General features: G+C 46.9%; 1 protein-coding gene across 1 annotated transcript; it reads right to left on the bottom strand.

Annotated features, from left to right (window-relative positions):
* Window positions 1–5,009: 5,009 nt before the first annotated feature.
* Window positions 5,010–23,549, bottom strand: tmem102 (transmembrane protein 102). The gene is made up of 6 exons (XM_071916269.2): window positions 23,441–23,549; window positions 21,968–22,179; window positions 8,903–9,244; window positions 6,484–6,677; window positions 5,955–6,167; window positions 5,010–5,609 (listed from the first exon to the last, which is right to left on the bottom strand). Exons 2-6 carry the CDS (start codon window positions 22,167–22,169, stop codon window positions 5,010–5,012), a joined length of 1,551 nt encoding a protein of 516 aa, XP_071772370.1. The 5' UTR covers window positions 22,170–22,179; window positions 23,441–23,549.
* Window positions 23,550–23,609: the final 60 nt, after the last annotated feature.

Here is a 23,609-nt window from a genome sequence, read left to right as displayed (position 1 = left end):
GTTTTCTGCAACTGTTGCTCTGACAATGACTTTTGCAAATCATTGTTGATTTTAGTGTGGCAGGCCATTCTATAAACAGGTTACATGTGTACAGTAGAAGTGTCTTTAAGCAAGACAATGAACCACCTACCTGTTCTCTTGTTGTAAGTTCTTTAGTATAAGAGTGTCACCTAAGCGACTAAATTGTAATTTAATCAACAGTAGTAACACATAAATGCCATTTTAAAATGATAAAGAAAATGTCAAACAATAGTTACCAGCTATTAAGCTAACACTGTGACAATGTATGGTGTCCTGTAAGGTTCTCTTTAATATTTCTAGTTGGGAGTAACGGAGGCCTCAACCACGGTGTGCAGGGAGACCTGAGAGGAGGATGAAGCATAAAACACACATACAGTCTTAAGGGAAAATGTCCTACCAGCAAGCATCCGCCCTGCTAAAGTTCCCTTGAGTAAGACACTGACTCCCTACCAGCTCCAGCGGGGCTGTTCTGTTGCTGACCGTGACCTTTGACCTCCATGTGGACGAGGAGGCAAGAGAAAAGATCATTTCCCTATGAGGATCAAGGATCTTTTGGATTAGAATATAGACAACATGAATCATTTTCTGTATAGTAATGAATTCTGTTCACCTGACATAACTTCACCAAATGCAATACCATGTCCTGCATTGCCCTTCTGCTCTCCTCAGGCAGTTGGCATAGAGTACATTCACCAATCAGTATCTGGTATTTTTATATTAACTGTGTGTGCGTGTGTGATGTCGGACGGGAGCATCCTCCCTCTGTGCTGTGGATTTATCCCTCAATTCTCTTAACACACAGTGTGACAGAGCAGAACAGACTCAGGGTAGAGCGCTGCCAACGCAAACACTGTCTTGGAGCGCCCTCTGTTGGCATGAACGTGTATTGCAAGTCAAATGAATCTTGCCTGGAGGCCACTGTCAAACTATAAACAAGATTTACAGAAGGTGGGAGAGGTCTTTCTTTTAATTATCCCGCTTCCTAACATCTTATGACACTGCATAAAAAAAAGCCTGCATATATAACGAATGCATTTTCACAATGAAGCAGACAGTGTGATTTGAAATGTAGTGATTTATTTCATGCTACTGCAGTACCCTTCTAGATCAATCAATATAAACCCCCCAAAAAACATAACAGTAATAAATACAGCAAATCAGTCATGAGAACAGAGAAAATAAATTTGCACTTATTAAAAAGAGGAAGAACTCAAGTTATAAAAGAGATATGAAAGTCAGTATTCCAAACTGCGGAGTGATTGAATAATACAGGATATATGATTTTCAGCACTTGAATAAAGACCAGAAAAGATATTGTGAAAACATTTGATTCGGCTGTGTTTTGATTTGAGGGAGGTAAACTGGATACATTCATTGTATTTGTTCAGGTATTTATCCACTGTGGTTATCGTGATACAATTTGAAATAGGATCATCAGTAGTTTAGCACAAAAAAATAGTAATGTTCATAAATAGCACATTTGATGTTTGGGAGCTGATATGGAACAGTGAGAATGTGTCGACTGTTATTTCATGCAATCCCAGCAGATATTCATTCCCCCTTATTTCACAACTAAATGTACACTAAAGTACAATGACAGTGGGCATTGTAACGGACAGGCCGGTCTATAGGGGTTTAGATTGCATAACGTAGAAATCGATGCTGTCATTGTAACATACAGGATTTGATAATTCTCCACAAAGATTCAATGTGTACGAGTCAATTTTCCACAGAAAATAAATTGATTGTTTCCAGTGTCTAGTAATCTCTAACCTGGCCCGTTAAGGTACAAAGTGAGACATACGCCTGACACATTTTAAACATTTCAACACTCTCAAACTTTAGATGGGGGGGTGGGGGGGTGGGGGTGGGGGGTGGGGGGCATTGAGCAAGTACTTTTCATTAGCTGTGTGTGAGGAACAAAGTGTCTACATCAGCGACATTCTTCCAATGTTGCAACAACGCCGTTATTTCAACTTTTAAACACTTCCGTATGATTTTGGGTCACGGCAAATCTGGCCCGCCTTTGCCGAAAGTGCTGAAAGACACACACACACACACACACACACTCCTCTGACACATGGCAGTTGAATACACACCCCCGGTTCCTCTCTGCGGGGTGAGTCGACATTCTGTACCACCTCAACGACATGCTTTGGTTTTCTCCGGTTCAGTTCGTGCATACAATCGCACACACACACACACACACACACTCACACTGCCGGTACAGACAATATCCAAAAACTGACTTAACTCAGTAGTAAACAGAACCAGACTTGGAAGTACCAATATTGTACCGTCCAATTGCACCACACAATTGACTAAGATGTGTCTATACTTCTATCTTAAGGAAAAATAAACTGCCTATGCCTACACACCAGCAGAAGTTCATCTATTTGCACGTTGGCCCATGTTAAGCACCATCACCCTGTTACTTTGTTTGGTAGTGTGTCAAATGTGGCTGTAACCAATCATATGCTAGTAGCACTATGGTTACACACCTTTTAATTTACAGAATAGTTTACCATCTTTTCAGGCTGACATGAATCTTTATGTCTTGAATTTGTATTATACATCATAGTAAGTCGTATCAAACTCATGTAAATGGAAAGGGAAAACAGAAATGAATGCTTTTGTGAAAATATAATTGATTTGTGTTTTTTGCCTTATGATGATCACAGACTGGAGGTCATAGATTACCCACTGTTTCATTTACCACATCACTGACTGGCTGTACAGCAGGCAATCATCTAACTCAAATCAGCCAAGTGGCGATACGGCAATGTGGTTTCTAACAGTGTAAACAGAGTTGGAGTGGTAGTGGTTTCTGCGGGTCTACACATCCGATAATAAAAAGACAAAAAAGGAGGAGAGGAGAGATTCCCCTCTGGGTCTAGATGGGACGGAGGGAGAGAGAAGAAAGAGAAAAGGAAAATTAGAGACACAGGACGGGAGGAGGGTCAGTGATATGGAGAGAAAGCGAAACACGAGAGCGGGAGGGAAGAGAACGACAGACGGAGACGAAGAGGAAAACAGGCCGGGAGAGAGACAGCGACAGTCCCGGAGAGAGGAAGCTGTCCCGGGGCCCCGCGAGGCCCCCCGTCCTCCCGCTGCAAATCTCTTCAAAGGGGACCAGAGGCTGGCCTGTCTCCCTCTATCCATCCGCCATCCTATCCCTCCCTCCATCCCTCCATTCCCCCTGTGTATAACTCACATCTGGCGAGGGAAGATAGGGCCCAGCGACTAACAGACACCCGCCGAGGGGATAATTCAATGGGCAGCGTTTGGGTGTCGGTCTGCATCCTGCTGTGTGGTTCGTCTCTCAACACACACACACGCGCACACACACACACACACACACACACAAAGCTCATTAAAAAAGACCAACCAAGCAGAGGAGACAGGGGACAATTATCAGAACCAGTCAAGTCAGAACCTGGCGCCCGGAAATCGAATCGGAAACACATAAATAACAACGTGGGAGAGTTTCAACCAAAAAAATAATAGCCAGTCGTTCTACACACTAGTCCCTCCACTGGACTTTTTGACAGTAAAGTACCTCGGCATCGTCGCGACGAGCGGATACAGTAGCTAAATTACAATACAATCGGCCAGCAAATAGCCCGAGCCCTACTACATTTCTGTACCTGTCTTTCGGTTTAATCCAGATACTGTCGACAAGACATTGTATATAACACATCATAGCTGTTGATTTACATCCTCATATCTCCAAAACCTTTCAAAAATTAAGAAAAATCTCTTTTCTTCGGTCTGTTTGTTGATTTTTATAATATACACAGGGTTTTGAATGAGTTTCAATGGCCCTGATATCAAGATTTCACAAATCTTACAGTATCATCATATAGTACTAGTATACCATTGTAGTATACTGGTATACCAATCAGCTTAATTACGTTAACATCCCCATCCCCTTGCAATCTTAACCCGCTTCAAGCTTTAGAAGGAAAAAAGGCAAATCAATACGCTGATCATGACTCGGTAAGATCATCAAGTTGGTTCAAGATCAGAACTTTGGGGACACGCGAGGCTGACTCTGAGTCAGCAGACTGAAGAGTTGTGGAGGCTCTTTGGTACATTCCATCGCGCGACGAAATGCTGCACTCGAGGACAGATCGGGATAAGTGCCGTCGAAACACGGGGAGAGAGACTTTTCTAAGGAGTCGTTTACATAGAAAAAACGATGAGCGACGTTATAAATACCTGAGAAAGACAAAGAAAGGGAGTGAGACGCGAGGGAGGGAGGTGGGGGTGGGGGGGGGGGGGGTCAAGAAAGAGGACTAAGACGCGGTTGAAAGAGAGAAGAAAGAAACTCTTTGTTCAAAGACTAGGCAGTTCTCCTCGCAACATTACATTCAGTTACATCAGCCGTACCTTGATTTTCCTTTCGAATTCGGCAATCGCCCGCTCTGATCAGGGCCAAAAATAAAAGAGGAGAAATTCAGCAATCAAGGAGTCTTTCCCCCCCTCTTTCTTTAGAAGTGTAAGTAATATATGAAAACCCTTTGGGGCGCACATACACACACGCTCCCTCTGCGTCGTTCTCCATGGAGCTCATTTCTCACAACTAAAGCCGGCCCTCGTCTTTGTAGCACCAGCTGAAAAGTCTCGTTAAGGCCGGCTCGTTAGGAGCGGGCCGTCGCCGTGGCAACAGCTCGGAGACGTCTCGTCTGTTCTGTAACCTCCGCCAAGTCGGACGTCATTTCTCTCCTGTCAGTAGTAGGACATATGTGTGTGTTTTTTTTTTTTTGGTTTGAAGAGTCTGTCAAGCAGCAAGGCTCTGATGTGTTAGCGTTGTTAGCGTTTAGCCTCGGGGTGGAAAACAGGAAGAGTGTGTTTGGTTCGAGGCCTGCAGTGTAGCCTCCTTCCCTCCGACTTTGCGTCACAAACCGTGTGCATTTTCAGAGCGTGTGTTTGTAAGACCGGGACACGCGAGCGCACGCTTCCCCCCCCGCCGCGCCTCTCTCCGGTCAGTAGAACTTGTCGTCGATGCGGAAGTGCGGCCTGGTCACGTCGTCGGGGTTCAGGAAGACGGAGATGGACTTCCCCGGGTTCTCGGTGACCAGCTGCTGCAGCCGCTGCGCCAGCTTGTCCTCCGACGGCGAGATGATGCCGTTGGCCGGGTGGTGCCCGGGCGAGCCGTGGCCGTTGGTGCCGGCCGCCGCCTCCTTCTTCAGCTGGCCCGCCTGCTGGGCCTGGTCCAGCGCCGCCCGCAGGTGCTCGCTGGGGTCCGAGCGCACGTGGGCCAGCTTGCGGGCGACGAGCAGCGCCTGGCCGTCCGACAGGTGCTCCAGCATGTTGCACTGGGGCAGGAAGTAGTTGGGGCAGTTTTTGCCCAGGATGCAGTGGGCCAGGTCGTCCAGGAGGCCCAGGAGGAGGCGGGCGGGGGTGTCCGGGTCGGGGCAGGACAGGTAGGCGGAGGGCAGCCGGTCGCAGGCCCAGAAGAGCAGGGTGCGGAGGTGGTAGGGGCTGAGGCCGGTGCGCGGGCGGGCCAGGATGCGGGACAGCACGGCCTTGGCTGCCTGGAAGGCCTGGGCCATGGGGAAGGGGATGCACTTCTTCAACTGAACCTGGTGGTAAGAGAGGGAGAAAGAGGACAACTCTCAGTACTGAATTAGGGAGGAACAAGAGGGAAGATACAGGGTGGGAATGATGAGAGACGGAGGAAGAGAGGGAGGAATGTACAGTAGGAGAGAAGGGATAAAGGAAAGAGGGAGGGAGTAAAGAAAGCGACAAAGAAAGAGAACTTGATGAAAACCATAACATTTGCGCTGATGCTTTAACCCTGATGCAAGGTGGCATGGAGCAAGTGGACACATGTTGCAGCGACTCTCAAGTCTTCAGCTCATCTGACCTAATCAGTTGGGGGAAAGAAACGAAAGACACAAGGAATGCTGGAGGAACGATCCCCTTACCTCGCTGCGTGAGAAGGCCAGCCTCCACTCCCTGTCGGGCCGGCCGCCCAGCGGGGAGCAGCAGGGCAGCAGGTAGAAGCCGGAGATGGCCTCCTCCTCTGTGATCTTGCCATCCCAGAAGTGGTTGGCGGTCAGCCAGCCCTGGGCCACGGCGGGCCAGCCCCTAAAGGACACCACAGGCAGCAGGTCGTACAGCACCCGGCTGGAGCCGGCCTGCGGGGAGGACGGCGGCAGACTATTAGGATCTCATCGTCTCGGCCCCCAAATTTCCATTCCCCTTAACAACGCTGTCGCAGAGTGATTTTCTCAACAATCATTTTAACATTTATGAAAAAAATGCAAGACACATTTACAGGCTGCAATTTTCTGCGATATTGATTTCGCTCCACAAAAATGTCCTCTTTAAACGAGCAATTTTAGAGCAGAATGCGAAAGTTAAGCAGCTTGCCGTCTCTTATCGATTCCGACATAATGAGTCCGACTGCCTTCGTTTTATCACGGTTTCAACGTCGGAGCGCCTAGTCTGTACCTGGAGGATGATGGTGGTGAGGGGCCCGTTCCTCTCCAGCCGGTCCGGGATGGGGATGCCTCTCTGGGGGCTGCGCCTCAGCTCCTCCACGGCCTCGCTCACCACGCCCCAGAACCAGTCTGTCACCAGGGCCGGAGAGAAGTAGCAGCCGTCCAGAGACTGAGGAGAACCCAGGGAGGGGATGGAGCCTTTACCTGGGGAGGGAATGGAAAGAGGAGGAGGAATGAATGCTATGGGTCTTTCCATCAGAGGACTGCTTACACGGGAAAAAGATCTCTTTTATTTCCTTCAAATTACTGCTCAGAGACCAGATGCAAACCATAATCTACACATCCACTTTTATGTGCAAGCTGGCTGGCCAAACAAGCATTATTTTTGCTATTACCAACAACTTTCTTTCACAAGAACAATTGCTCAATTGTCTGTGACACTAGAATCTAGATTTAAAGGAAAAGTTCATCCCCAAAATGAAAATGGTCTACTCACACCCATGTCTGTCAAAACTCCATTAAAGTTCCTAGGACCACCAATCACATAGTGAGTGAGGCCCTGTAGTCCCATCTCAGGTTGGGGCATTTTATGCTTTTTTGGAGCTGTGAAAAATGGCCCCATTAACTTCAATCGTTTGGGTGAAGGCTGAGACTAACTCGCTGTGAGTTTGGTGGTCCTACAAACTTCAATGGAGTCATGTCTACTGACATGAGGGTGAGTAGATAATGACTTAATTTTCATTTTGGGGTGAACTATTCCTTTAAATAGCTACCTACTTACTAAAGGCTGCCATACAAGAGATCAATCACATCAAGTTGCAACATTTTCATTTACGAAGGGATTTTATTGATTTTATTCTTTGCATGCGTCCCCTCCATGTTGCATTTGCACTGAGGTCAAAAATCCCCTATGCTTCCGCCTCCATCAGGCTGCCTGAGCTTGTTGCCTACATGTGTTATGACAATCTGCTCCGAGTTTGTCAAAAAACAGTAGGCAATTGCTCCGGATTAGGACTAATCGCTGCTGATCCTGGCTGGATGGTGTCTAGGGGTGACGGATCACTATCTTGCTACACTGGCTCTGTGGCCACTGTCATGGATCACTATCTTGCTGCGCTGGCGCCAGGACGACTAGGATCACAATCTTGCTACACTGGCTCTGTGTGTACAGTCATGGATCACTATCTTACTACGCTGAAGCAATATCGATTACACATTAAAGCTGCGCACTACTGAGCACATTTGCACTTGCTTTCCTTTCTGTACTTGTAAAAAATATGGCCATGGCAGGTTAACACTGGATTAAAATTACAGATGCTGTTGGTAATAATTACAATTCCAGGACCTACCCCAATAATACTTATCCAGTTTGAATAGAGCTTTAGATACCTGTCCTGTACCTATGCAGTATAGAGGAAAGGAAAATGAGAGAGAGGTGGGGATGCCCATGCTGCAACAGATTCAAATCAGATTTGAACTCATAATATGTGTACACAGTATGCAGCTATTAAGCACTTGCTGTGATGCATGTGGCATCTGTTTCTGCTGTTGACTATGCCTGCCTTCTTATGCCTGTGGGAAACGCTGTTGTGATACAACTAGGAAAATACGTCAGAAAATGTGTGAAACGTATTTTCCAAATTGCTGAAAATTAAAGAGATCCGTATCAGTAAACGTCATTGCTTTTTTCTTATCTTGGAAGTTTCACACTCACGAGCGCGCGGCGGCTCGAACTTTTCAATTGTGAAGTTACGCTCATAAATGTTTCAGTGGGAGGCGTCTCTCGTTCCGCCCAGCTGAAGAGTTATAGAAGCCGGGCAAAATTGCATCACAACATCGTGCATCAAATTACCGTAACCAAGTTCAATCACCCCCCCAATTCCTTTCACCCACCATCGTTACCCCGTTCCTCTTCCTCTCCTCCCCCTGTCTCTCTTTACGCATCTCTCCATCTTTCCGCTCCTCGTCCTTGCTTACCCATCCTCGTCTCTCAATTTCTCATCAGTCCCGTCCCGCCCCTCCTCCTCTTGCACCTGTTTTCCTCCCATCGTTTCACTTTCCACTCCCTGCTGCTCTTTCTGTTCTCGCTTCATCCATTCATCCTTTCCTTCTTTCCTCTTCCTACCCATTTTGCCCTCCCTCCTCTTCCTCTGTCCTTGCACTGATCATCCCAACCCATTACTCTTGCATCCATCCTCATCTATGCCTCTACCTACCCACTCCTTACCCCCTTGTCTTTCCCTTCAACCCTTTTGTCTCTACCCATCTTTCCTCCTCTTCCTTACTACCCATCTCTCCCTCCTCCTCCTCACATCCTCTTCCATCTCCTCTTCCTCCTTACCCATCTCTACCTCCTCCTCACCCTCACCCTCCTCCTCAACTCATCACTATACTGTCCTCCTATCCCTCATCCTCCTCCTCCTCCTTACCCATCTCTCCCTCCTCCTCCTCGTCCTCCTCCTCGGGGGGCAGCCCGTTCTCCTCCTGGCAGCAGACGCTCCAGCGGGACAGGGTGCTGGAGTCGCACAGGCGCAGGCTGAGCCACGAGTGGCAGGGCGGCGAGTGCCTCATGTCCAGCGTGACCGGCTGGTTGCGGTCGTGCAGCTTCAGCGCGGGCACCAGCAGCGTGAAGTCCAGGTCGAAGTCGGCCCCCCTGGCGTAGTCGCCCAGGTCCTCGGGGTTGAGGTCCAGCACGCCCTCCCGGGCGCCGCCCGACAGCAGCAGGTACTCATTGGCCACCGGGAGGCGCTGGTCCACCTTCTGGACTAAGCCTGGAGTGGTGGGGGTGGGGGGGGGAGACGAGGCAATCAGTCACACTCAGCAAAATTCATATTCAAAGGCACTGGTATGTGCAGAAACGCGAGCAGAACCGCTGCTAGGAGCAATGAGCGTAAAGTTTTGGAGTAGTGTTCCCTCTCTCTCCCTCTCTCTCACACACACACACTGACACACATTAAAATGCATTTCATATTCACATGCACGGAGAGGCTCATCCACACACCCTGGCGTACGCACACCGGCTACAGAGACAGAAGGCAGCAGCTCCACGAGCAACGAGCATATAAAATTTTCCGGAAGCGCGGCTTAAGTTTGTTTTGAAAGGTACTGCATATATTTATGAGCCGGAGCTGCGGTAATATTGACAGAGGAGAGCGCGTGTGTGAAATTAACTGCTCCCTCAGTGACCGGCAGTTTACCCAAGTCAAGAGTGTCCACATATAGCAGCCAAACAGAGGGGCACCGGATCACGACTGGCAGAGAGGGAGAGCCCCGCTCACACAAGGAAATAGGGAAATATAGATTGAAAATGAGCGAGAGAGTAAAAGGGAACGTCAAAGTCAAACTTTCAATGCCAGTAATGTCCTATCGATCCCGCTCCCGTCCCATTTTAGGCCCGGCTGCACCGTCATTTCCCAGAGTGCTAAAAAGCAAAACCCTCAAACTCTCCTCTCCTAAACAGTTTATATGAGAAAACCCCGAGCCACCAAATCCCTTTATGGCTACTTAGCTGTGTTGTAAACTTCCCAGGCTCTGGGCCCATGGGAGCCGCAGTATTGGAGTCAAGTAGATTATGTTTTGCCAGCTTAAGAGAGCGACTGAGAAAGGCTTGATACTGTGGCAGAGGCCTGGCCCGGTCTAGAGCTGTAGGTAGGTTGGAGGTAAAACGTGGCGATTTGGCGACCGGGACCCCCTTCGTGCCCTCTGGTGGGGGAGAAAGAGCATGTGTGTGTGTGTGCGTGTGTGTTTATCCCTCCAGGGCAGTAGCAGACAGCTGAAACGGGGGCATCAGACCAAGCCGGCAGGCCATGGCTGGGGGCGCAAAGCTCCTAACGCGATTCCCCTCATCCAATTACAAGGGGCACACAACCCTAGTGGCCGGACACCCCGTGCTGTTTTCATGTAGAGGCGTGTGTATGTGTGTGTGTGTGTGTGTGTGTGTTTGTGTGCAGAAGTGTGTGTGTGCACATGTGACAAACAGTGAGAGAGGGAGGGAGAGTGATAGCAGTCGTAACAAGCGTGGACACAAGGCAAGATTAAAGGAAAGAGTCAATGATGCTTACAACTTATCCACACCTCAATATGAAGAGGAGCAAAAAACAAATAAAAAATCAAACAGTGATCAAATTAATTACAGCATTTTACCAGTGAGGAACACACACATTCCTGAGAATACCACGCAATCTTTGGCTATGTCATAACAGAAAGTTAGAGCACAGTTTGAGGGAATAAAATGAAAAAAAACTAGGTGAGAAGGGAGGGAAAAAAAATCTAGAGACCAAAAATGAGCAAGGGAGTCTGAGTAAAGTGGGAGTCAAAGTCGAACTTGCTGAAGAGAATCTCTCTGGCGCTTTCGCTTTGAAGCGGAACAAAATGAAAGCGTCTCATTTGACGCTGCCACTGGGGGAGCAGTCGGAGAGAGAAGGGGAGAAGATGAAGAGGAAAAGTATGCGACGGCGTGCTTTGAATCCGCTCGTTCCTCAGCAGAGGAATCAGCTCATCCTCCCTTGTTCGGGCTCCAGTCGTCTCCCGACTAGACCACTGCAGCTCTCTCTCTCTCTCTCTCTCTCTCTCTCTTTTTGGCTGGGCTTGTGGCTCCCACCGCACCTCATCCAGACACCATAGTTCCTCAGGATTCCTCTATTAGCAACCCTGTAACTGTCACTTATTAAAAAATAATGCGTTTGGCGAGCTCTCCGAGGCGACTGCAGGAACGGAAATTAAGAGAAACTATGTTTTCTCTGTTTCTGCTGTCTTTCGCTAATGAGAAAATGTGGGAAATCTAATTTTTAAGTTATCTAATGGGAACGTCACATGCATCTCCAGTGAAGACAGGGTGCCTCCAAATATACATTGAGACAAGTATTGACTTTCCTCACATATTCAATACTGTTGCTATGTGAGGTTAGAAATTGGAACGGCCTCCAGGGCTCCGTCCTCCAACACTCACCCCAACACACACACACACTTATCTCGCATCTCCTCTACTTGAGGTCCGCGTTTGTGCGCGCGCATGCGACTTGTGAAACAAATTATGACCAATCGATTATCAGAAATTGAAATCTGTGAAGTTGGGGAGAGGAGAGGAGGAGGAGGGAAGCGCTGAATGGGTAGATCAAAGAGAGAGAGAGAGAGCGTCACAGGGAAGAGCGGATCAGAAGTCGGCCAAAGGGCAAAGAGTTTAAAGCTGTGACTTCTCTGATTTGTTTGGCTTTATCTGCCGCTGATAAATTGGGTCAAATAGGCGAGGAGGAGGAAAAGAGTGATGAAAAAGAGAATAAAGAGTGTCTTATCTCTCCAACAGGGGCTTCAGAGAGAGAGAGGGGGAGAGAGAGAGAGAGAGAGAGAGAGAGAAAGAGGAGAGAGCTGAGGAAAAAACTGTGTGTCAATTAGCAAGGCTTCTCCAATCTCCACACTGGCTGCAGGAGTTTGAGGATGTTCCAAAGAACGCAATCTATTTTTTAATGCAAACTCTCAAATCAACAGCCGCACGCTGCTTTACTGGGCATCTGCCAGCACGCACACACACACACACACACACACACACACACCAACATAGGCCTGTACACACACACATACTGAGAATAGAGCTGGAATGGAGACAGACTAGGCTGGTTTCACAGACACGGATTAAGCCTAATCCTGTAAGAAATGTCTTTGAATGTAGATTTCCATTAGAAGGAACTTTTTAGTGCAACTATTTTTGCTCTCAGACTAGACCCGGTTCCATGTCTGTGAAACTGGCCCATGAGATAGCTATTGGTTACTCCATCAGCCTCAGAGAGTGGTCACAGTAAAGGCTTTCCCACACTATGGCCTGAATCTGATCCAGTGTTTCCAGTAAAAAAGATGTGGGGGTAATCTTCTCTTTCTTCATTCTCTTATTTGGAGATTTAGATCATGACATATGGGCAATTGTGCTGTAATTTTAATTGTCATATCTGTTGGCAGGAGGACTGAGCAGTAAGCCCAGATGCAGAATCAGCGCAGCTAAAAGAATCCAGGATGTGTTGACCCCGACTGATCCACACTCGGATGTGTTGAAAAGTGACTCATGCATTACAGATGGTTTGCTCATAAAGTGTGATTTTCCAAAAAACAGCTTGATGTGTCAAGACAAGAAAAGAAAGCGCTCTTGGGAGTCACATGAAACCGAACATCAAAGTGTTGCCGGGAAGGTTCTTTGTTCCATTTAAGATTTAATTCTTTTCGCGAGAGACTGATGCGTTTTGGAGACATGCCATCACACATGCTGATGTCAAATATGTCTACTTGTTCCTCTCTTCGCTATATTTGCTTGTGAATCTGCTTGTTACCCACACTCCTTGAGACGACGTTATGTCTTATTTCAGCACATCATCTTAAGTTTTAGCCTCTTTACACTGGCTGCCAGTCCATTTTAGAGTACATTTTCATATTCGTCTAGCCCCTGACTACATCATGGAGGTTTTTAACCCTACATGAGCCAGAGTGCAGCTTGAGATATGGTATCTTAAAGCTAACCCTTGAAGAAACAGATGCGACAGAGTGTGTACGGTCAAAATGGCATGATTGAGGCCAAAACGATTGGTCGCAATGGAGTCGCGCGCAAAGTTGTACATCACCTGAAATATGAAACAACGCATTGCCTTGACAGACAAACCAGACCTACTGACCAATTCTGGTGGGGTCTATGCCACACAGAAGGCCTTGGCAGTTAAAAATCATGCTTTTGCTGCTATCGAGCAATCAAGGGCGATCATGTTTTTGCTGCTAGGGCCTTTGGAACAACCTGCCCGAGGAGATAAGACTGGCAAAGTCAATATGTTATTTTAAAGATGCTACATGTAGCATTTTAACATCAATAAATCATCACCACATTCATTTTGAGACACAAGTATCATTTCCTTAAACAAACGAGAACATCCCCAAGAAGATTTGCAGCCTGTACCTCTACACTTAATTTTACACTGTAAGCCACTGGGATGAATTTCACGGGAATCTGCTGGACTGCTTACAAAACGGGAACCGTTTTACTTTGAACGTACAATTCCACTATTCTAACTACTTTAACTCCTCGTCAGAATGCATCTTCACTGTTATCGAGGGCAGAGAAACACAAAATGCTATATGTAGCACCTTTAATTAAATTGCTTTTTCTAATGGACTTTTATAGACTTGGTTTTATGTAATTGATTTTAACGTTTATACCCTTACAGTACTTGTTTGGGGGAACAACTTGTGGCTCTTACTGAAGACCTATTTGAAGCGTGGCACTCTTTCGCTTAAAATATACTGGATTTCTAAAACATGCTAAGCTCTCAGTAGTGTCTGGAAGGTATGACAGCATGACCTTTCCACTGAAAATAACAAGAAAAAGAAACTGCCGCTGGAAAGAGAAATTCCCTGTGAGCATATGACCAGTCCTCATCAGAATCGTGATCAGAATTTGTGCATCAAACCTTAAAGGATAAGGCTGGTGTTTTTTAATGCATTGCTTACCGTCAACAAATCCTATGAAAATAACAAAATCAACAATGCGTTTGCTCTACTCCCGTTACTTTCTGATTTCCCACGTACCGTTTTTAGCCGTCAATCCAGAAGTCATTGGCTCCAACTGTAAGCCAAAAACCTTGAAATACAGATCACAAAGACATAGTTTCAATTTTAAAAATCGCTAACTGTTACCACGAAAAGTCAGACTATTGCAGTTATTACAAATTCAAATTCAAATGGGAACACATTCTTCATTACGCCGGGGACTATTTTTGGTGCTATGGAACTACTTTCCTGAGATGGAAAACTTGTTTACAGCCGGCTTATTAAGTTGTTTGAAGAAAAAGTCGGCCAACCCGGTGCATCACGATGATGAAATATGTTGCCCAGAGCAACGGCATGGCTCTTTGACGCGTTTTTAGTCGTTTTTTTAATACAATGGAGTTCTATGGCTGCTGGGACATGGCTTCATTGGGCATCGGCTACATGGACGAGACTTGTTGGCAAAACAAAATCATTGCTGATTTTGTTATTTTCATAGGATTTGTTGACGGTAAGCAATGCATTAAAAAACACCAGCCTTATCCTTTAACAAAGTTCACAGAGGTATGATTGTGGGCAGACGTGATTTGTGATATTAAGTATGTCAAAGATAGAAAGAAGACCACTAATACTTTCCTTAATAGGATTCAGTGGAGTTTTACAGGGGTGTGTGGACACATTTTCTGGTTCATACCTGTTAGCACTAAACACAGCAAAATACAGCTCATTTGGAATGGAAAAGCTCACAGCAACGTGATTCATGCACACATGCACACACACACACACACACAAACACACACAGTGCACGCAGCCATGCACGCTTTTAGAGATGAAGCTACAATGTGACACAGTGGACAAACCCCCCGAAGCAGAGAGGCAGCAGCATGGGAGAGAAGTCCCATTTCATCACACCCAGAGTAGGGTGAGAATATTCAGCCACACGCCTCTAGTTTGATAGAGTCCAAAAATAGCGCCGTAAATCTCTGGAAAATGGGATTCCTCCAAATAAGGTGAGGACTTCTATGTGCTGCGCTGCCTGAGAAGGCTGCTGGGAGAGAGGGTCTGAAAAGGTGACGCTGTTCTATAAGCTAGACCGCATTATAAGGGGGATGTAGGGCAAGCTAGTAATCGCATCCTTATGTACTTATTTTTAACCTTTATTTATCCAGGGAAAGTCGACTTGAGCGCAGTCTTTTTTTCAGTAATGCCGTGCCTCGCATTCACACAGTTCCACACAATCACACCTGAGAGCTGCCTGGTACAGCCGCAGCCAAACGCCTGGTTCGCGCTTTCTGTGTGGCTGAACGCGAACGAGTTCCGTACGCAGTCCACGAACCTTGGCATTCGTGCTTCTTGCGTTTCTCATGATGATCGCATGTCTGACAACATTATGGAAAGGACCCTACAGAGAAATGAAACGTTTTTCTTTACCTTTCGCTTGATCCTGTCTGTGTGTGACTTCCTGCAACAACTCAACTCTTGCGAGACTTGGTTACACACAGACCGGATCAAACGTTTCATTTCTCTGTAGGGTCCTTTCCATAATGTTGTCAGACACTTATAATAACAATCTGAGCCTGTCAGTGGCAAAAACAAGCACTGTTAGTGGACGTACATTGACGGTGCGATTTGCCCCATGGGATTACATTGCAGCTCGTTTCGCGGCTGCCGGTTGAAGCGATCTCGCTCAATACTGGACCAATTTCAGAAATCGTTGTCCCCTTTAGTCACTTAGACACAAAAAGTTGGGAAAATAGGGTCCAGGTTGAAAAATACCTAAGTTACCCTTTAAGTGCCTTGCTCCAGGGAAGCTAAGGACACTTCGGTAGGGAGGGGCTGGTGGCTGTGTGTTGGAATCTGGTTCACAAACTTTGTCGCAAGTCCTCCCCCTACCTGTCTCCCATCTTTCCCGTCGCTCTCAGCAGGAAACCTATCTAATACGGCAGAGAGCGCTATAAAAATAATCTTAAAAACAGCCTCATCCCGAAAGGAGCGATTCGATCCATTACAAACGAGTCTTGACTAATACAGTCTCGACTGGATGTTATCGTCGCTTTTCAACAGGCACTTCGTGCAGCCTTCCCTCGCTCGCTAATAGCGGGATTAATCCCAGACAGCCCAGCCTCTGAAAGGTGAGCCATTCCGCTCGCTCGCCGTTTATGAATTCATATCAAGCCGGGAGATTAGCTCAAAATAGGCCTTTTAAAGAAGGTGGAATGGATATGTTCCAATTTAATCCGATTGGGTGGATGTCTCAGATCATTGGGCCAGGTGTGCGTGTGTGTGTGTGTGTGTATGCCTGTGTGCGAATGTGTATGTGTGTTTACCACAGAAAACAGGGCTGATAGTGATGACAGACACGGTGAGTCTGAACCACCTGCAGAGAGGAAGGCGGTAGGAAGCCATTAATGCCTTCCACCTCGACACCTCTACTTTAATGGCTGCTATATACACTCCCATCCCATGGCCAAGCAAAAGATAAGCCCCTACCACTGGAATATGAGTGTCATTTTTACATTTTTGATTGGCGGGGTGGTCTAGTGGTTAGAGAGTCCTTCAACCGAATGACCAGGGTTCAAGCAAGAATCCTCCCTGCTGAAGTGCCCTTGACCAAGACACTGAATTCCCACCAGCACCAGGGATGCGGTTCTGTAGCTGACCCTGACCTCTGACCTTTGTCTAGAGGAGGGGCAAGAGAAAGGAGAATTGCTCTACAGAGATCAGTTAAGCATCATATTATTTAGGTACCAGTAGTTTTAATGAAGCTGGCCACATTGACAGTGTGTGCATCATGAGTCATTCTGGTATCAAAAATGGTCATGTTGACATTGTTGCTGTTTCAACGACATTTCACAGGTTTTCCGGGCCTCCAAACTGTGGCTATTGGTGGCAAACTGGAATTGTACTTCCTGTATTTTCTTCACACAGAAGTAAAGCTGTGGATGTCATTTTTGAGCATTAGATTGCATTATGATAATAACCTTTTTCAAACTGTAGAAACATTTTTCTAATTATGGTTTAGATCATGGATGGGCAACCACGTGCCATGGAGGGCCGAGAGTATGCAGTTTTTCAACACTGTAGTGTGTGTGTCTATGCACTGGGCACGACTACAATTCCTCACATCGCTCTACACTTAGCGTTATCAAAAGCGGCCCCCGGTGGATGTAGACAGAATAACAATGGCAGTGATGGGCCCCGGGGGGCAGGGACTGGGTGGGCTGCCAGACCCAGGCAGGCTCCCAGATCCAAAGTGGAGGAACTGGAAGCATTAACACATCATTACTCAGCTGGAGTGGCCGTGTGGGTGTGTGGGCCCCCCAACTCCAAGCCCGCACCGTAAACTACAGCCCAACTGGGAGCATCAAAGCCGGGCCGTCCAACATGGCAGGGAGCAGGCGGGCGGCAGCAGTTGAAACGCCATCATGCCGCAAATCACTTGGCAGATAAGACCAGCAGCGCCATCGGGCCCCGGTTGGAGACAGCCAGTGGCTAGGTATCCAATCACCATCAATTTACCAGGAAGATGCCGTCCAGGAGGCCAGCGGCTAGCTCGGCTAAGTGAACCGCATTCCCAAGGGCGAAGTTGCCACTCCAATGGTTGAGTATATTGAGGATATTTTTTTCTCTCTAAATAACATATGCACAGAACACATCAAAGTTTGTGTACCCTTGGAGAGGGGGGAAAGTTTGGGAGGAGAACTTGGCTGCCAGGTAAATATACCCAACATAAAGGTATCGTCTACTGCCCAGAGAAAACCCCAGGTAGTCTCTGCTACTCCACTCTGATTGACTTGTGGGTTTTCTATTTATTTTTTTGCCGGGGTTACCTAACTGTGAAGGAGGATGTCTCCACTGGCACGCAGACAAAACAACCAAAGATACATAGATACACAGATATATAAATATGCAGGCTCGCATGCACAAGCTCGCTCTCTCACACACACACGCACATACATAAACCAGCGTTTGTTTGTTTGTCTTGTTTGGTTTTTGTTTTTCCATCTCAGCTCGGAGGTGAACTCTTGACTCGTGCCTGCCTTGACTTGGGAATGACCGACTCCAGCACTCATCCCCCCCCCCTCCCTCTAACCGCCTCCGCCTCTCGCTGCTGGAGCCCGAACGTGCATACAGTTTAAATGGCCGAAGTGGGAAAAACAAAAAAACACAAAGGGGGCTGATGTAATGAGCCCGATAGGGAGGAGGGAAGCGGAGGTCACTGGCAGCCGAAGAGAAGATCTGGCGCGCTGCATGAAGAGGGAACATGGCAGGCTGCTGGGCTGGCATGAACTTCGGAGTGTCTTTCATCCATGTCCGCTCCTCTTTCCGAGTGAAACGCCCGATTCTGTAAAATCTCGGCGAGCGAAAGGTTTGTATTCCGTCTCGGCCCGGGTTGCGCTTTGACGTCTTTATCCGCGAGGCAGGGGCGGTGTCCGTGACATTTTAAACTTTGATCAAAATCTCCCTTTAACTGACAGTAAAGGGGGGGGTGGGGTGGGGGATGGACTCTGAACTGCACCCTGTCAAGCCGGCTAACAAACTATAAGAGATCTGGCAAGCTGGGTCGGCGGTACACGAGTTGAGCAGATCTGCTGGTTCGCTGGCAGTCTCGGTCTATTTCTGCCTTCATCACGCTTTTTGTTTCTCAAAAGATATATACAGTAGCCCCCACCACGCTTCCCTGAAGGCAAAACCCATGGTGTTTACTCAAACGCAGGGTAAATAAGAGTCTCTTCTTGGATCTGTCAGGCTGTGAAGAAACTCACTCTGTATATGTGTGTGTGTGTGTGTGTGAGTTTAATCTCGTTCTCTCTCCTTTCCCTGACAGCGTGCAAAGCCCAGTGGGGATCCCGCTGCAGCTCAAACTTTATAAAAGCCTGGCAAGAACAGCCACAACCGCTGGTGTCTTCGAGCGGAGCGTGCACACACACACACACACACACACCTATACAGATGATGATGCTTCCTGCAACAGTCCAGCATGCTCTAACAAGGCCACTCCATCGAGGGGCCGATACTCGCTGCCTTTCATCCTCAGCGGGCCCCTTGTTAGGCGCGGCGTTGCTAATGCAGCTACCACTGCGTGCTTAACTTTACATACGACACAAACCCTCTTCCTCCTCTGTTAAAAAGAAGCGCTAAAGTTTGGGTTTTTTTTCCCTCTTCACACAGTCGGGTAGCTGTCGCAGCGGGCGGCGAGGAACGGGGACATGAAAATACCGGAGAAGAGGCTCTCAACCGAGAGAGAGAGAGAGAGAGAGAGAGGACGGGAACTGAGTTGGGAGGGAGGAGAGGGGAGGGGAGGGGGGGTACAAACAGGAAAGCGTCGGGCCTTGCACTGGGAGCATGAAAAATGAAACTAGAAATAAAAGAAAATGCAGAAAAACACATAAAAAAAAAGAGGAGTTAAAAGTTTATGATATCACAGAGGGAGGTAAGGGAATCTTCGCCGGTACACAGTGATACAATGAAATGGGGGGGAAAAATAGGCCTGGGTACAATTTGGATTCTGTGTGATTTTTTCCCCCGGGGTGAGGCAGCCGGTTTGATTAAGCTATCGCGGCTGGTGGAGGAGAGGAGTGGCGGAGCAGAGGAGAAGAAGCGCAGAGATCCACGAGGGCTGGCTGTCAGCTAATCCAATATTTGACTGGATTAGTAAAAAAAGCGCCTGTTATGATATTTTGGGGCAAACAATGGGCCGAGCCGAACGCAAGGCCCTCTCTCTCTCCGTGGCTATTGTTATACGGGGATGATGTGGGGAGATGGAGAGAGGACTTAGTTCCACTGCGGACGTTTGCATTGTGCTGCCTCTCGAGATGACAAACCACCGAGGGCCCCACCGGAGAGAGAGAGAGAGAGAGAGAAGGGAATCGAAAAAGAAGGGATGAGCAATGCGAAGGGGAGACGCGGAAAGACAGAAGGAGGCTGAGAGAACGAGAGGAGGAGAAATGACCGAGCAGAGAATGACAGTTGGAAAAAAACAAAGGGGACGAAAATCTATCAGGACGGGGGCCAGAGACGCTTTGTTTCCAGCGCGCCGGGACGGAGCGACGGTGACAGGAGGGAGCGTGGGATGACAGAGGAAGGCAGGGAGGGGGGAGAGTGCCACCTATTGGACAAACAAACACACTTCACTTTTTCACAGAGCATTCATAAACAATATGTGTGGGAGAGCCTTCTGTCTACTGCCTCAGCAAACCCATCCCTCAGTCATGGAGGTCCTTCATGTACCTCAGTAAGGACGGATGACAGAGAGCCTAGGGCCACTTAAAATCAAAATATGAACCATATACTGTATGTGTTTGTATTCCAATGTGCCATGTAGAATCTAATTTGCATTTGACAGACTTCAAATTTGCAAGTTTCAAGTTCACTTCCAGCTAGGAACTTCTAATTGCGCACAATCAGTAAAATCTTGGTATCACAGCTGATTTTGTTCATTAAGCCCGTTTGGGAACCCAACTGAATGTCTGAGGTTTGGCTATAAGTTGCTGTACAAACTGTTACATCAAGTCTGCCTTAACTAGCAATCAAACTAAGGCAATAGTATAAGATATCAAATTAACACTTTTTGTCTTGTAACTGGACAAAGTGTCCTACCAGGCCTCTTAATTTGCATATAAGATATAAGATGACAAGATGTCTATCAGAAGAGAAAATTTAAGATATTGTACCTGGTCCATCATTTCAATGTAGGCTAAGTCTATAGTGGGACTAGGACCCATCTGTTCCTTAGTGTTGATCATGTCTGCACAATATAGTACACATATCTTCCATGTTTTAGAACAACTCAGACTCAGACTCACAAAGTGGGGCTGCAACAGAGAAGAACGTCCCATCCCCACTAATTGAGACAGCATAGCTTTGCCCTTTTTGCCCAAATTTTATTCTGGTGTCGGGTATGTACACTTCTCCACAAATAGGAAGTGACAGATCAAAACTTCAGAGTGAAATCCAAACTGTCTCCTAAACAGCAGTGAGCAGAGAAAGCCGGACTCACCGACGTTAGATCTTTTCCTCTCTCGTCTCTTTGGTATCCTTCGGGTATAAAGCATCACAGACGGGCCGGGGTGGTAAACACGAGCACGCTGTGTGCAGTTTACTGATGTGAGGTCACCTTACAAGATTACTGGAGTTCACATTTTTCAAGCGTTTACATCTTGCTGGCATTTGGACCCGACGACTTGTGAGGTTGACAAGTGTAGCTTGAAGATACTCGGCTGCGCTTCTTATATCACCAACTGCCTGAGCTATTATTTGTTACTATCTTGCACTGCTTACAATGTCTGCATGCTGCATCCTTCAGGCTTTGCAAACTGCAACAATTTTCAGCCTTGGGAACACAGTTTCTCCAGTTCACCTTATTTATTTTATTTCATTCTTTTCAGTATACTTCAACAACCTCATGATACACCAGACAAATGCACTACTGACCGGACTAATGAACTAAAGTTCCCTCTACAGCTGCAATCGTATTTGTAACCTTATTTTGCTTTGTATGTGAAGTTCTATTGTCCCTTTCACGTTATGTCAGTATCTATGGTAAAATTCTGTAAACTATAAATATTTCTCTTCGCCAATCCATGACCAATTTCTGCACATTCATCACTCTTGGCAACTAGAGTGATTCTGATTCTGACGCCTGCATAGTGTGTGCATAGCAGTGGTTCCCAAAGTGCGGTCCGGGGACTTCCAGGGGGTCCCCAGCAAAATGAGGAATGTAATATTTCATTTCCCAATTATTTCATTCACGAGACAATGGGCCCAATGGGAGAATATATAAGGATCACTATTTTGACCCCAGCTACTCAAACAGTAGTACAAACAGTTATATGACTCTATACTAAATTATACCCATCAACAAAAACCTCCTCAGCTGGGGTTCCTTAGAGCAAATTCTTATCAAATGGGGGGTCCGCGGTCTCATGAAAATCAATCTGGGGGTCAGTGACATTCTCCTATGTGTGTTGCACGCCTACCTAGCATGTTGAAGATGAAGTCCTTGGCGGTGTGCACCTCCAAAGCGGTCTGGTCTCCAAACTCGCCCTGCTCCAGCAGCACCAGCTCGGACACCTGGGCCGACAGCTGCTCCAGGGTGGCCCCCGACCGGAAGTCCACCTCCGACGGCTTCTTGGCAGGGGCCGGGGAGCGCGGCGCCACCGCACTCATCAGGGACTCCATCTCTACAACCCTGTGGGGTGAGAGGAGCGGCAGAGGGTTTTAGGTTTGTTAGTATACATGTTAAAGGTCTTGCTATCATAATAATAGCCTTTTCTGTGCCTAAAGGTGTCTCCCAAGGGACAAATGAGCCTGTTACAATGCTGATATTAACTCCATTGGACTAGAATCAAATGGTGGCCTGTGTTTGACCTGTCTTAGGGACGTATCTTACAGCCTATGTTTGGCCTGATTTACTGTTGTTGAGCCCTCATGTGCTTCATGTGACTTTGAGAGCCACCTGTAGAGGGACATATGACCAGGCAGCAACTAACATAAAATTTTAATAGGGGAAAATGTGATGTTGACATGGTGGGTGTGACAGGCTTGATTAATAACAATAAAATGATTAATAATAAAAATGAAACTTTATGACAAGTATTTAAGAAGCAGGACTGCAAGCACAACATGTCACTAATGGTCAGTACCATAAACATTAGCTAAATCCACCATTCTTTAACCGACAATCACCACACACGTACTTGTATGTTGCTTAGCAACCAGTTGTTTAAGTACACGTTGTGCAATACTTATATTGCTTAGCGGAAGAACAACATTTACACAATAATAACGCATTTATTAAGCATTTGTGTTCTTTATAAACTAGATATAATGGTATGTTATGAAAGTAATAAGCCAAAAAAGTTAACCATGCTTACGAAATGTAAACAAAGCTCAGTCTAGTGGAATGACAACATGGCTCCTGCCCCACAAAACTAGGTCAATTAGCCAGCTCGCCAGCTACTAACTGTTAGCTGCTAAGCTATTAGCCAGGCTAATTATCCGACTTGCTGGCTGGCTGACAGTCAACGTTAGCTAATTTTACAAATGAATTGATTCCTATAAGATAACAAGTTAGCCTGAGCCGCATTAGCCGGATCCATATCCTTGTTATCTTATTTGCAGATCATTTGGCTTGCAGTGATAAGGTCGATGTGTGCTGCCTCGCCCAAAGACAGCTAATTTCTGTTATTAGCCAATATTAGCCAGCTAGCCTCATCAAATTAGCTTGCTGGCTAACATGACAGGTGGGGACAGTGAGGATAAGTGCAGCAACACACACGTTCGCGCACACGCGCACCCACGCACGCACACACACACACTGACACTCATGCATACACACATGCACACATGCACACAGCTCAGGTCTCTCAGCTAGCTCGCGAGCTAGCGAATCACAGCGAAATCATTAGCTACCAGGCTAAAGCGGTCAAATATTACAAACAGGCACACACCCTTTACACAATGATGCGAGGGAGTTTCTTCGCTATCTTCTAGGTTTACTGTTTTGATCCCTGTGGTGAAATCCGATTTCTTCAGCTGTCATTTCCAACAGGTCCCAGGCGCCACCTTCCCCCTGGCAACACCGTCCCAGAAATCATGGTCCTACTCAGAGGATCCTGG

Source organism: Centroberyx gerrardi, chromosome 23 (assembly GCF_048128805.1).
Source record: "Centroberyx gerrardi isolate f3 chromosome 23, fCenGer3.hap1.cur.20231027, whole genome shotgun sequence".
In the NCBI taxonomy this organism is placed as follows: Eukaryota; Metazoa; Chordata; class Actinopteri; order Beryciformes; family Berycidae; genus Centroberyx; species Centroberyx gerrardi.
This window is presented reverse-complemented; position numbering and strand designations above follow the sequence as displayed.